The sequence below is a fragment of the Pneumocystis jirovecii genome, assembly GCF_001477535.1.
Source record: "Pneumocystis jirovecii RU7 chromosome Unknown supercont1.5, whole genome shotgun sequence".
Lineage (NCBI taxonomy): Eukaryota > Fungi > Ascomycota > Pneumocystomycetes > Pneumocystales > Pneumocystaceae > Pneumocystis > Pneumocystis jirovecii.
This window is the reverse complement of record NW_017264779.1, coordinates 442,013-454,343: the sequence shown is the minus strand read 5'-3', so window position 1 is coordinate 454,343 and position 12,331 is coordinate 442,013. Positions and strand designations below refer to the sequence as shown.

At 28.4% G+C, this 12,331-nt stretch overlaps 6 protein-coding genes across 6 annotated transcripts; 2 read left to right on the top strand and 4 right to left on the bottom strand.

Annotated features, from left to right (window-relative positions):
- Nucleotides 1–50: 50 nt before the first annotated feature.
- Nucleotides 51–1,898, bottom strand: T551_01376 (exodeoxyribonuclease III; the record flags this gene model as incomplete). Its single annotated transcript, XM_018373639.1, has 5 exons — nt 51–180; nt 229–976; nt 1,019–1,057; nt 1,102–1,774; nt 1,818–1,898. 5 exons carry the CDS (start codon nt 1,896–1,898, stop codon nt 51–53), a joined length of 1,671 nt encoding a protein of 556 aa, XP_018230294.1.
- A 228-nt stretch (nt 1,899–2,126) lies between these two features.
- Nucleotides 2,127–2,663, top strand: T551_01375 (uncharacterized protein; the record flags this gene model as incomplete). Its single annotated transcript, XM_018373638.1, has 4 exons — nt 2,127–2,274; nt 2,318–2,431; nt 2,473–2,544; nt 2,584–2,663. The coding sequence occupies 4 exons, from the start codon at nt 2,127–2,129 to the stop codon at nt 2,661–2,663; spliced, it is 414 nt and encodes a 137-aa protein (XP_018230293.1).
- A 397-nt stretch (nt 2,664–3,060) lies between these two features.
- On the bottom strand, nt 3,061–4,278 carry T551_01374 (uncharacterized protein; the record flags this gene model as incomplete). Its single annotated transcript, XM_018373637.1, has 4 exons — nt 3,061–3,182; nt 3,271–3,342; nt 3,390–3,748; nt 3,803–4,278. 4 exons carry the CDS (start codon nt 4,276–4,278, stop codon nt 3,061–3,063), a joined length of 1,029 nt encoding a protein of 342 aa, XP_018230292.1.
- Nucleotides 4,279–4,756: 478 nt separating this feature from the next.
- Nucleotides 4,757–5,213, top strand: T551_01373 (protein translocase SEC61 complex gamma subunit, archaeal and eukaryotic; the record flags this gene model as incomplete). The annotated part of the gene is made up of 2 exons (XM_018373636.1): nt 4,757–4,853; nt 5,101–5,213. 2 exons carry the CDS (start codon nt 4,757–4,759, stop codon nt 5,211–5,213), a joined length of 210 nt encoding a protein of 69 aa, XP_018230291.1.
- Nucleotides 5,214–6,110: 897 nt separating this feature from the next.
- On the bottom strand, nt 6,111–8,623 carry T551_01372 (uncharacterized protein; the record flags this gene model as incomplete). The annotated part of the gene is made up of 9 exons (XM_018373635.1): nt 6,111–6,165; nt 6,208–6,305; nt 6,347–7,038; nt 7,087–7,124; nt 7,169–7,268; nt 7,310–7,370; nt 7,412–7,537; nt 7,584–8,023; nt 8,065–8,623. 9 exons carry the CDS (start codon nt 8,621–8,623, stop codon nt 6,111–6,113), a joined length of 2,169 nt encoding a protein of 722 aa, XP_018230290.1.
- Nucleotides 8,624–9,710: 1,087 nt separating this feature from the next.
- T551_01371 (uncharacterized protein) lies at nt 9,711–12,103 on the bottom strand (the record flags this gene model as incomplete). The annotated part of the gene is made up of 2 exons (XM_018373634.1): nt 9,711–9,937; nt 9,979–12,103. The coding sequence occupies 2 exons, from the start codon at nt 12,101–12,103 to the stop codon at nt 9,711–9,713; spliced, it is 2,352 nt and encodes a 783-aa protein (XP_018230289.1).
- Nucleotides 12,104–12,331: the final 228 nt, after the last annotated feature.

Sequence of the window (12,331 nt, the reverse complement as noted above, 5' to 3'; positions counted from 1 at the left end):
ATGATTAATTTTATTTAAATAAATATTTAACATTTTATATCCAATTCAAATTATTTTTTATTAATTCTAGTTGAAGATTTTTGGTTATGATTACTACTCCATTTAAAATAATCACATTTAAATTTATTTTTCATATCAAAATCAGATATATCTTGATTACTACATTCCATTCTAACAGGGCTAAACAATAAGTAAGGTATGTATTTCTGAATATAAATAAATATATACTTAGAGCATATCCAAAAATATCGTTTAAAATTTATACCAGGTTTTTTACTTTGTAATTCAATACAAGGTTTTTGATGAACATTACATAAAGGAGGAGAAGGTTTCTTAAATATATCATTCCATTTTTTTTTTGGCAATTCAATAACATTCTTGTTTAATGTTGTATTATTTTGTGATGTATTAACCGTTTGTAATACAGTTCCAATACTCCTATCTTTAGATTCATGAGAATTTGATGTTTTAAATGCAGAAGTATTTTTTTCTTCTTTTTTAATATGGCATTTTAATTCATTGGGAATATCTTCAAAGTATGAAATAATATGAGGCTGATTTAAAAAACTTTCTAATCGTTTTTTTTTTGATGAGTTTAATGATGATTTAAATGCTATTCTTTTAACAGACTTTATTGTACTAAATGTTAAATTTTGTTCTTTTTGAATGTTTTGTTTTTCTTGTTTTTTAAACATTGATATAATATCTCGAGATGCAAATTCAAGAAAATTATGTGCTTCTAATCGAGGAGGTTTAGGTAATTTAGATATTAATACTCCATTTATATATGTACCTGATTTATTTAAAAGATCTAGTATATTGCTTATTCTACCATTTTTTTCCCAGTTATATAATTTTGATTTAATTTCAGCAAAAATTGGGCAATGATCTGAGCCCATAATGTCCATCTGTATATCAGCAAATTCAAACCATGGTAATAACTCCTGATTAACAAGAATATAATCAATACGAGTTCCTTTTTCAAATAAATATATATTTAAATATTATTTTTATATACCAAAATTGCAAGGTCTGGCATTAATTTTTGCATTCCAGCCTTAAAAATTAAGAAACTAAACATAAAAAATTCATTTTACATACAAGTAAACATTCCTTTTCTATTTGGATGAAAATGCCTGCAAAGGTCAATCATGAATCCTTCAGGATGTGGTAATAAAATTTTATTAAGCCACGCTCTTTGATCTAAATCTTCTAAGCCATTTGTATTATTTTCCTGAAACTCTTCAAGTGCATATGAAGTATCAATAGCATCTCTACTGGCATTAATATCCCCCATAATAATAATATTTCGTCCCATCTTTTTTAAATTTCGAATACGATGATCTAACGTCTCCATCCATGCTCGCCTGAATTTGCTTCTTTCTGGGTCTGAATTCAATGGACAATATACGCCAAATAATACAAAAAGATTTAAATCCAAAACAATAGATCTGCCTTCTTGATCTAGTTCTAGTGCATGTTGATTTGAAATTTTCGTATATCCACCTATGGCAACTGATTCTGGTGATTCAATATATGGAACACCTGTATCTGCATGCAAAAGACGTCCAGTAATGCCTTCTTCTGCTTTAAGTGGTGTACAAAAAGACTGTTTAACGTATATCGCCACTCCACTGTAACCTTTCTTTTTTTTTGAAAATGTATAAAATGCAAAATATCCAGGGACATTTATCATATCGTAAGTTAAATCTTTTCTTTGTATTTTTGTTTCTTGAAAACATATAATATCTGCTTCAAGCTTTTTAAACATAAACTATTTAGATTAACATTCTGCTTGATAATACTTAATAACAAACCTCAAATGATTTTTCTGAACACCATGGATAATAGTCAAATAAATTACGTATTCCATTGCAATTCCATGAAACCAAACGCATAATTTTCTTTAAAATACTTATTAATAAATCTTATTAATTTTCTTATAAATTTCAAGAATGGAGTTTTTTGTTGTAAAAAAAAGAAAATATTATAAAAGGATTTGCATAAGTATCTTATGAGTAATGATATTTTCTTGATTTCCTGCTTTATATACGTTTTTCTTTTTTATTGACTTTTTATCTAAGATACATTTACTTGTCGATAGACTTATAAAAATATAAATAAATATGTTCTTAACAGCTTTTATACGACGTACTATTTCAATACAGAGATCTGTACCTATTAAACATAGTTTTTACTCTACAGGAACTTCTTCTCGTGATGCCTTTATATTAGAACAACAAGCAGAAAAAGAACATGCTGGTAAAACAGCAAGTAGTTTTTTATTTATTTACTTAAAAATTTCTAAAAATTATAGATTTATGGCGAAAAATATCAATTTTGTATGTTTTAGCTGATTTATCATTATTTATCGTATTTAGTATTTGTATTCCTGCACTGCTTCTCTCTGGTGCAAATGCTTTACAATTATGTGAGTTGCTTAATTTTATTTTTTTTTTGTTAAAAAAATAGATTTGAAGCATCATGATCATCTATCGCATGTATTAGAAGAACGGGAAAATGATCCTACTCCTGAATATCCATGTCTGCTTTGCTTTTTATGTTTTTAAATGATTAATATAGATTTAGATCAAAATATACGAAATAAAAAATTCTTCTGGGGTAAGCAAGATATTTGTATGTTTTCTGTAATTCTTACATGATGGCTTATCTATAGGTGATGGAGATAAGGTACAATTTGCATTGTTTTAAAAGATAAAAATTTAGTTAACAAATAGACATTATTTTGGAATGACCGTGTCAATGTGGGTTTTTAAACATTTATTATATATTTTACTGATAGTTTTTTTTTTTTTTTGAATAGAAACATAAAGTTTTAGAATAAGTTAGTTTATGTTTTATTTATCCGGTTCAGAGGGTTAGTAGGAAATATATAAATAGGATGCTTTAGAGTACGAAAAAGACTGAATATAATTGGTTTGTGATTGAGAATTTGATTAATGTTTTTGATGATTATAATCATAAATAAATGACAAAATATGTTAAAAGATCTATCTTTAAAAAATAATGTATCCTATACATGTCGAATAGATAGAGGGCTCATTCAGACCCTCTTTGTCTTTTTTGGCCATGGGGATTTGTTTCAGGAAATGCATTAGGATCTTGTGCATTGTTTCCAAAAAATGTGGGATTAAAATGTGGTGCAGGAAAGCCTTGTCCACCTGAAACATGTTAATTATTGGTTCTTCTAAGAATACATATATATTCACATGTATATATGTTATGTGAATATACTTTTTTTAAACTTACCGAAATTTCCATAGCCCATCATATTAGTATTAAAACCGGGTCCCACTGTACCTTGTTGCTGAGAATATGAACCTAAATTGTTTATTGAATATTATTTTGTGATTTTTAAAATATCATACCGAAAGGCATCATGTTAGGAAATGGTATTCTGCCTGGAATGCCACCCATCATTACATTCCCTTGAATATTGGCAGAGTTTGATCGATTTCCGTATCCAGACGCATTACGGTTGTTTGAATTGCGAGTACCTGAATTTACTCTTGCTAATCCACGCGTATTAGTAGAAACCATATCATTACGTCCACGTGCAGTTTTAGATGGAGGTTCTTTAGGGAGTGTACGGAAAGGATTAGAAGTTGATGAAAAGCTTACAGAGAATTTTTTATTGCCGTTCATATACGCAGGATTTGTAGTGTTTTCAAGAAAAAGTTTAACTGCTGTAGCAGCCTGAGGTGTTGTGAATTCAACAAATGCAATCCTGCAGAATAAAATTACATGTTAAAGAACGAGCATAATAATTTTGGCAGTATACCCTTTTGATTTTCCGTTTACTTTATGTTCATTAAAAGTTATATCTTTGAGTTCACAATCAATCCCTGCTTCAAGAACAACATTCCTTATATCCTCATCTGAGTTCCACCAATTCATTTCTCCAAGATAAAGTGCTGTAGTTGCATGGCTATCAATAGGTCGTGTGTCTACTTTAGTTTCCGAAAGTTCTTTCTCTGCTGTATTACTTGATGTATTTATATTACCTATTACATCTGTCAAACCTTTTTCTGAATATATTACACTTTTTCTACTTTTTTTTTCTCCAATATTCGAAAGTTCTGTTGTATTAGTAGAATTCTCAGCATCTAAAACATCTGTCTTCGTCTTTACTATGTCTGTATTTACATTTGCTGATTCTTTCAGTGTTTCTTGTTCAAATGCCTCATCTTCTTTCCCTTCTTCATACAAAAATGGTTCATCTTCATATATGTCAATATCAAAGTTATCCTCCTCCATCATGACCCGTGCATAGGTCCCAATATCTTTTAAAGCCAAATAACGTTTTGTTGGAGAGACTTAGAAAAAAACTATATTCAATAAGAACAAAAACTCTTCAATTATGTAATAAATATCATACTAAGAGCTCTAATATTACTAATATTACACAAATAGATTTTCCTTGTTCAATGATGGAAAATCAATAAAAAAAAGCGCAAAAAACAACAAAAAAAAGTGTAAATCTACAAATATAAGACGAATGCTCATTTCCTCTTTACTTTTATACGTAGCTCCCTTTTTATTGTTGTCTATTATCGTTTTTAAACGTATCTCCGTTTGTCGTCGTCAATCGTCCTTGTAAATCTTAAATCTCGAGACAATAGCGAACCGTCCGTCGAGAAAAGCTAACAACAATTACTAACTGTTAATTGGGAGTCTTTAGAAGTCTAATAGAACAAAGTATCCTTAAATATAAAATTTATAGGAATCTTAAGCAATGTCTGAACAAATGAAAGAGTGGTTAGAGCTTCCAAATTTATTTCTTAAAGAGGGGACGCAGTTTATTAATCGCTGCACAAAACCAGACAAAGAAGGTATTTAATGAACTATGAAAGCCATAAAGCAGCAGAATTCTAAAATATGCGTTAAAAAGCAGAGTATATCTGCCAAAATGAGCACATACGTGTAGTATGTGTATTGTATGCGTACTGTATGCGTGTTGTATGCGTGCTATATGCTATTGTTATACATATATGCATTTTCTGCTCTCTATGTACTTTTCAAGCTTATATACATAGAAAGCATTTAGTATAATATAGAAAGATCTGCTAACATCTATAGAATTCTTTAGGATTTGCTGGGCAATTGGAATTGGATTTTTAGTGATGGGATTTATTGGATTTTTTGTTAAACTTATACATATTCCTATTAATAATGTCCTTATTCCGTCATAAATATATATGTATATTGTATTTGTGCATAACAGTACTGGAAAAACTAAAACTTATGTATTTATTTAAAAACCAAGCAGTGTAATCAAACATTGGAAACTGGAAATGCAGATAGCAAAATAAAATATAATAATTGAATAACTAAATGTGAATTCTGCTGTCATTTAAGTAGTTAGTCCGCAATGCAAAAAGGAAGATATATTAAGAACTTAGTATATGTATTGAAACATAAAGTATATATATTGGTTATGGTATTGCATATATAAAATCACATTTATATATGCATTGAATAGAAGCTAGCAAATATGTTCAAAGCTAGATATTTTGTGTTTTTGAAAATAAAAGTGACACGTAGAAGCATTGATAGGTTTTTGTCTACTAGTATTTCCAAGTATAAGTAACAGTAATAACTAAAAAGTGTGTTTTTAATAAATATAATGTAAAAAGTCCAGTATTTATATGGTAACCATTACATAATTGAAACAATGAATATTGAAAGTGTATTTAGTTAAACTACCGTATGTCCAATAGATAACTTATGTTAAGTATACTAGAATCTGTTATATTAGAAAATTATATAAAAAGCTATTTAGTGGTTTTTAGTTTGATTTTATACTAGTAATAGTGTAATTTCTGTAAAAAATCAAGTCTACCAAAATTTAATTTTAAAACATCAATCGATAATTACAATATAATGTGTCCCTATTCCTAAATACATCTATTAACAATTTATGTACTTTTTCTGCAATGAAAAATAAATATCTAAAACTTGAAAATATGCTTTTTGTATTATTAAATATTAGATTTTAGTACCAACACCAAAAAATATTATAAACTTTAAAAATATATTTACAGCATTTAAAATATTTGTATGACGTAACGTTAATTTGATGATCAAGATTAATCATATTTACAAGTAATAGATTCGAAACCAGGTGGGAGTTTCCATTGAGCCCTTGACTTTTTAGCAAATATATAATTATATAGTTACAAAAACCTAATATATTCTTCTTTGATACTTCTTGCCTTATCCTTAAGCTGAACTTGTCCCCTTTCGGCCAAATCCCTACTTAGAGTTCCATTAGGTCCGTAAAGCTAATATTGTTAATTTTATTATTAAGTCAGTGAAAACAAACAGATAATATGAAAGACCACTGCGATCCATGCTCTTCTATAGCTTTCATTAAACAACTAGTTTCGACTTCTGACCAAGGTACTCTATGTTGATGTTTATATTCTTTTCTACGAACTTTATTAAGTTGAAAATGTTGCTTAAGATCACTGTAATTCTGATATGAATTTTTAATTAATCTATGTTTTTTTTCCTCTGTATTGTCGGTAGATTGTACATTATTTTTATTCATAATTAAAGTAGAACTTAATCCTTGAATAGCAAGAGACTTTTTATAAAGTTCCATGGCAATTTGTGCCGAAATAGAAGGTATAATAGGAGGTGAACTAAGTGGTGAATTAAATTCTGAATCGGAAGACATATCAGATGATGTAAAGAATACTGCATCTGTTTTTAAATTTTCTTCAGAATTTTGTACACTTTTTAGATTTTTTGCTTTTGTTGAAATAGAAGGTAATAGGCTATGTTTTATATGTCTTTCTTTCTTCCTATTGTAATCGGATTCATATTGAATAGATATATTAGGATTATTAAATGTGTCTTGGAATGAATTTCTCTTTTTTAGTGATTTAGAATTCTCATTTTGAAGTTCCCACATAATTTTTTGATAATCTTTTTGTTTATCAAAAAAGTTTTTTATGTATTTAGAATCTTGATTATTATTTTCAATATGTTTAACATCATCGTTTTGAACGTCTGTTTATAATACGTTAAACAAATATGTAAATATATACTATCATATACCTAAAACTATTTGACTAAGATGTTTTATGTCACTTGCTCTAAAAAATATTATTATTAAAAACAATATAATAATGAAAAATACGAAATTTCTCCTTCATTTTCCGAATTAAAAATATGTTCTTTCTGTTCTAACGAATATATAAGATTCTTGTCATCATTTTTAGAATCTTCTGAAAATTGTGCTTTTTTTATTAGTACTTTTATTTAATAAAAAGTTTCTTACAATTAAAAGGTATAATTGATGTCTTTTCCTCTTTATAATTTTTTGGACTTAATTTATTTGCCTAATATCATTAGAAACGTCTTTTATATTTTAATTTATAACCTTGGGTTCATTTAATAAATCTAATATATTTTTTTCTATAAATTTTGTCGTTAATTTAATAAAATTATGCCATGGAAATGCTTCAATTAAAGCTTCTAAAGTCGAAAATTTTCTTATGTGTTGTATCTTTTATTATAAATTTACTATTGAAAGATACTTGTTAAATTTATACCTTTTCTACTCTTTCTATACATGCATCGTTATATGCTTTTTTATCTTCTTTTGATATTTCAAATAAGTCATTTTCATTCATAAAATACTTTTTTAATTCGTTATTTTCATTAAATTGAAAATTTTCCTCATGGTCTTTTGATATTTTATTAAGCCAGATTGCATGTATAAATAATTGTGTTCGTAACTCAATTATCTGCAAATATAGATTCGAAAATGCAATGTTAAATATGAAAGGAAGTTGTTGATTTATTTCATATAATGAATTATACTGTTGTGTTAAATCTTCAAATGTAGGAGGTTCAGAAAGAGGGTTATAAAGTTCAGATAAAAGCAATGCTGCATTAGCAAAAAGCAAAGTATGAACCTCGTCTTCTGATAAACGGTTTAAGAATTGTGATAAATTTATATAATGTGCATGTGTATATTGCGAAACAATTACTATAAAAATGTAAGCATAATTAAAGATTTAGGTAGAATACATTTTAAGGTCTGTAGAAAAAATTCCTTTTTTTTGTACATTTTTGTACCAGTAGCAGTAATCTCTTTAGTATAAACGGTAGAAGAAATAATAGGAATAAGAAAATTAATGAGACGTAGTGCATGATGCTGCAAGTCAGGCAACATCTCCCGTATCATATCGAAATCATCGAAATCACCTACGTCTATATAATTATCTTTGTTTCCATGTTCAGTTTCTAATGCATTATCCACTTTATTGTCTTCTTTAATTAGAGTTTCTGTGTCAATTTTAAAGGGTGATAAAGAAAACTGTTCTTGAAAGAATCTATCACTTTCATATGTTGTTTCTGAAATTACATCATTTTCTGCAATAGCAATTTCGTTTGTAAAATTTTCTGTAGTATTTTCTGGTGTCTTTATGTTTGTTAATTCTTCTGTAGAAGTTTCTATCCAATTTTTTTGTTGATCTTCTGGTAATGTTTTTTGCTGTATTTGTAATTGTTCATGTACTGTTTCTTCAAAGTTTTTATTATTACTTATGTTTTCTAGAGAATTTTGCGTGGTATTAGTATTCCACATTATTTATGATTTTGTTTATTTTTATTTAAAAATTAGTGTTTCAAATTGTTAAAAAAGCGTTTTTAGAAAAACTTGTGTTTTTCTTAATGATGATGATATTTTTATATTACTTCTATGTTTTCTATAAGTAAAAAAAGCCCTTCTAGTCATACTTAAAATACTGAATGACGTTGATGGCATAAAGAACAAGAATCGCAAGATTTCTTTTAGAAAGTTTTTTAGATACTGTAGATATAGGATAGAATAAGATGAATTTTTGTTAAATACAAAAGAAAAACAGTATTACATTTTTTTTAAATTTTTAATTATATAATAAATAATAAATTTTCCATAAGTATTAGATTACTTTTTAGTATAAAACTTTAATATTTTTTAATACACTATTTTCAAGAAATTATAGCATACTCTATAATGTTATGTTATATATAGTGTTATACTGTTTACTAGATTATCTATGGTAAATTTTGGTATCTAATAATTTAACGATATAAAACAAATATCCTAAAGTTCAATTCTCAACTGTAATTTGTTATAAATATTAAAAAATATATTAAAAACATCTCCAAACTACTTTAGAAATATATTCACTGAATTAAGAAATACCAGCTAGGATGATAGTCTTATTTACTTTCATGTATAAAATTAATATTTATTAATACTGGCTATTTTTTTTAATTTTTGAATTTTGCTGAACTAAAAATACAAGATGGAATTTCTACTAAGTATATTTCTAATGTCTTTGAAATATTTATTTAAAAAGTCTTAAATAATAAAAATTATACTTCAATTCTATATAACTTAATTTAAAAGTAATTAAGTCGATATAAGATATAAAAACAACAGGCAGAAATATCCAAAAAAAGCATGATAAAAACCCTATTTAAATATAGGAGTAATGAATTCGAAAAAACAATTTGAATTTCCAGCTATTAGTATATTTAGAGATAATTAATAAATTGCTATGTTATATCTTTCTAGATGATACATACGATGTTTCAAAACACCATATACAATAAAAATATTGTCTTATTACTGAACACGTATAAACCATTTTAATATTTCTTAAACGACTAATCCATGATTATTTTTATTTTTTCTTCAATGAAGCTATTGTTTTCTTTACTGTATCAAATGATACATTTCCAAATTTTGAAAATGAAAACGTATTAACGTCTAAATCGTCCTCCAATAGAGATGTATGCATCGACTGAGGCATTAGCTGAGGTACTGACTGAGATGTAGAGGAATGTGTAGGTTCTAAATTAGTAGATAAATAAGACAAGTCTTGTGTTTTGTGTTCTATTTCTATATTTTCTAACTTTATTAACAAATAATGTAAGAAATATGATACTCACGATATTTATTTTTTATAGAAAGTAACCATGAAGATATACTATTAGAATCGTAATCAGATTCGTGGTTTCGAACAAAATTATTTGTTTGAACAGAACATTTGTCAGAATTAGTTGCATCATCGGAATGTATATGATGTGAATTATCATAAGAATTCTTAAAAGAACTTTCCGAGACCGCTTGTTTATCAGGATTATTAAAGTTTAGATTATTAGTATTACAATTTTCATTTACTTTAGAATCATTTCTTGAATAATTTGCATTAGCTGTATCGGATAACGTTTTATCCTCTGGTCTTAAATTTTCATCATTTATTACTCGTTTTGTCAGACAAGTATGACGTTGCGAGTTTTTCATAATTTTCCCTTTCGATAAAACAGGTTTTTCATCATCTGCATCTTTCAGGAATTTTAATGAAACTAACGATGCTAATTTCCTATGCATAGTTTGACGCTCTTGGGACTTAACTTCTGATTTAGAGTCAATAGAGTTATTTATGTTAGAAGTTTCCTGCAAAGATACTCTGTGATCAGAAGATTTATCAGAAGCTGAATTAATTTGATCATCTTTAGAAATACACAATGGATTATTAAACTTAAAACTATCATATACTGAAAGAGGTCTTTTAACAAAATCTTTAATATAACTATTTTTTCCACCTATAAATGACTTTATAAATGTTTCGTTTCCTGTATTATTTTTAGAAAATCGATCTAAACACGGGCGTGGAACGTCCTCAAGCTCTTTATTAAAACTTTTGCTATGCTGAATAATATCTTTCAAAGATGATCTAATATCTTCAAACGTATCTTCTACAACATAGCTGCCAAAGATACTTCTTCGAAACAATGTTCCTTTATTCGATGCATTTTTTTCAAAAAATTCTTTTTCTAAATCCTTAAACCTACCCCCTTTTTTCCTTTGTGACAAACTAGACATTGAAAAAGGCGAAGTCCTTGAAGACTTGGACTGTTTTTCTGGACTAACCAAAGACGGTCCCGATATTTTCGAAACCTGGTCTTGCAATGTATTCAACGATAAATCAGCTGTATTTGTTTTAGACATTTCTTTAACAATAGAAAGAATAGTTGTTAATTTTTGATCCTGATTATCTTCTTTGACTTCTAAATCCCCATCGACCGATTTTTGATCATGAATTTCTGCATTTTCCGCACATATATTCTTGTTTTTGTCAAAAAAATCCATGTCTTCACTGGGACGCGTATTTTTATCCGGAGAACGCGCTTTTTCTTTAGAAAATTCATTATTTTCGTGAAAATCTATTTTTTTATCGCAAAAAGGCTTTTCTTTCCAAGATTGCTCTTTCTCTATGCAAAAAAACTTTTCCTCACAAAAATACTTGTTTTCTTCTCGAGAATCTCTTTTTTTCTTCAAAAGATATTCCTCTTTTTCCCCTAGCATTCTATTTTTACCCACTACTGGCTGTTGCTTCTCCATCCCCATCCGTGCATTTTGAGACTTAATACATATTCCATCTTCAGTATGTTGAAAAGACATTCTATGTTGCCTACGGACCTTCAAAGATCGACTCAACCCCGGTTTGTCACGTGATTCTTCACAGATTGACGATTTATCTATCTTTGAATCAACGTGATTCGATGGGCTTTTTCCATCCAACTCATATTGAGAATCCATATACGTTTTTATACATGTTCTTGAGCTTCTTCCTGGTCTTTTATATGATCTAAATTGCTCTTCACTTGCCCTGAACTCTTCTTCGCTTATTTTTGCTTTCCACCCTGCACCCTCTCCAAAACTTATTGTACGTTGTGATAAGGAGCGCTGTGCCTCTGAATTTTTCATATGACAGTCTGGAGACGCATATACTCCGAGTTTTAAGTCTTTCTCATGCTCTTTTACCCTCGAATCCCGTTCTTTTAGCTGTGGACTCCGTTGTCCATTCCTTGTACTCTGCTCCCACGAATATTCATCATTTCCACGCATATACCCCGAGTAAGTCCTTCGTTTTTCACTTATATCCTCCCGAACCCTCTGTAAAGGCTGCTGAACACTTTGTGATGTCTTATGCCCTCCACGAAATTGCCCTGTCTTTTCTTGCGCATATACTCGCGTATATATCCCATATTCCGGGCTCTTTGTCTGCATTATTGTACTCTGCATCTTCTCTGTTCTAAAGTTTCCTGGTTCCTCCTGCTTTCCTATCAAAAGAGGCCGTGGATATGCTATGCTTTACTCGTCAGAACGCGTCTGCACCGCAGCAAAAACACACCTGTTCATTTTACTAGTTCCTCCTCTTCATAAACCCCTTTTTATTCTCTTATATGCGTGTATATATCAGCATATACCCGCTTTTTTTACACTTTCTCTCCTGTC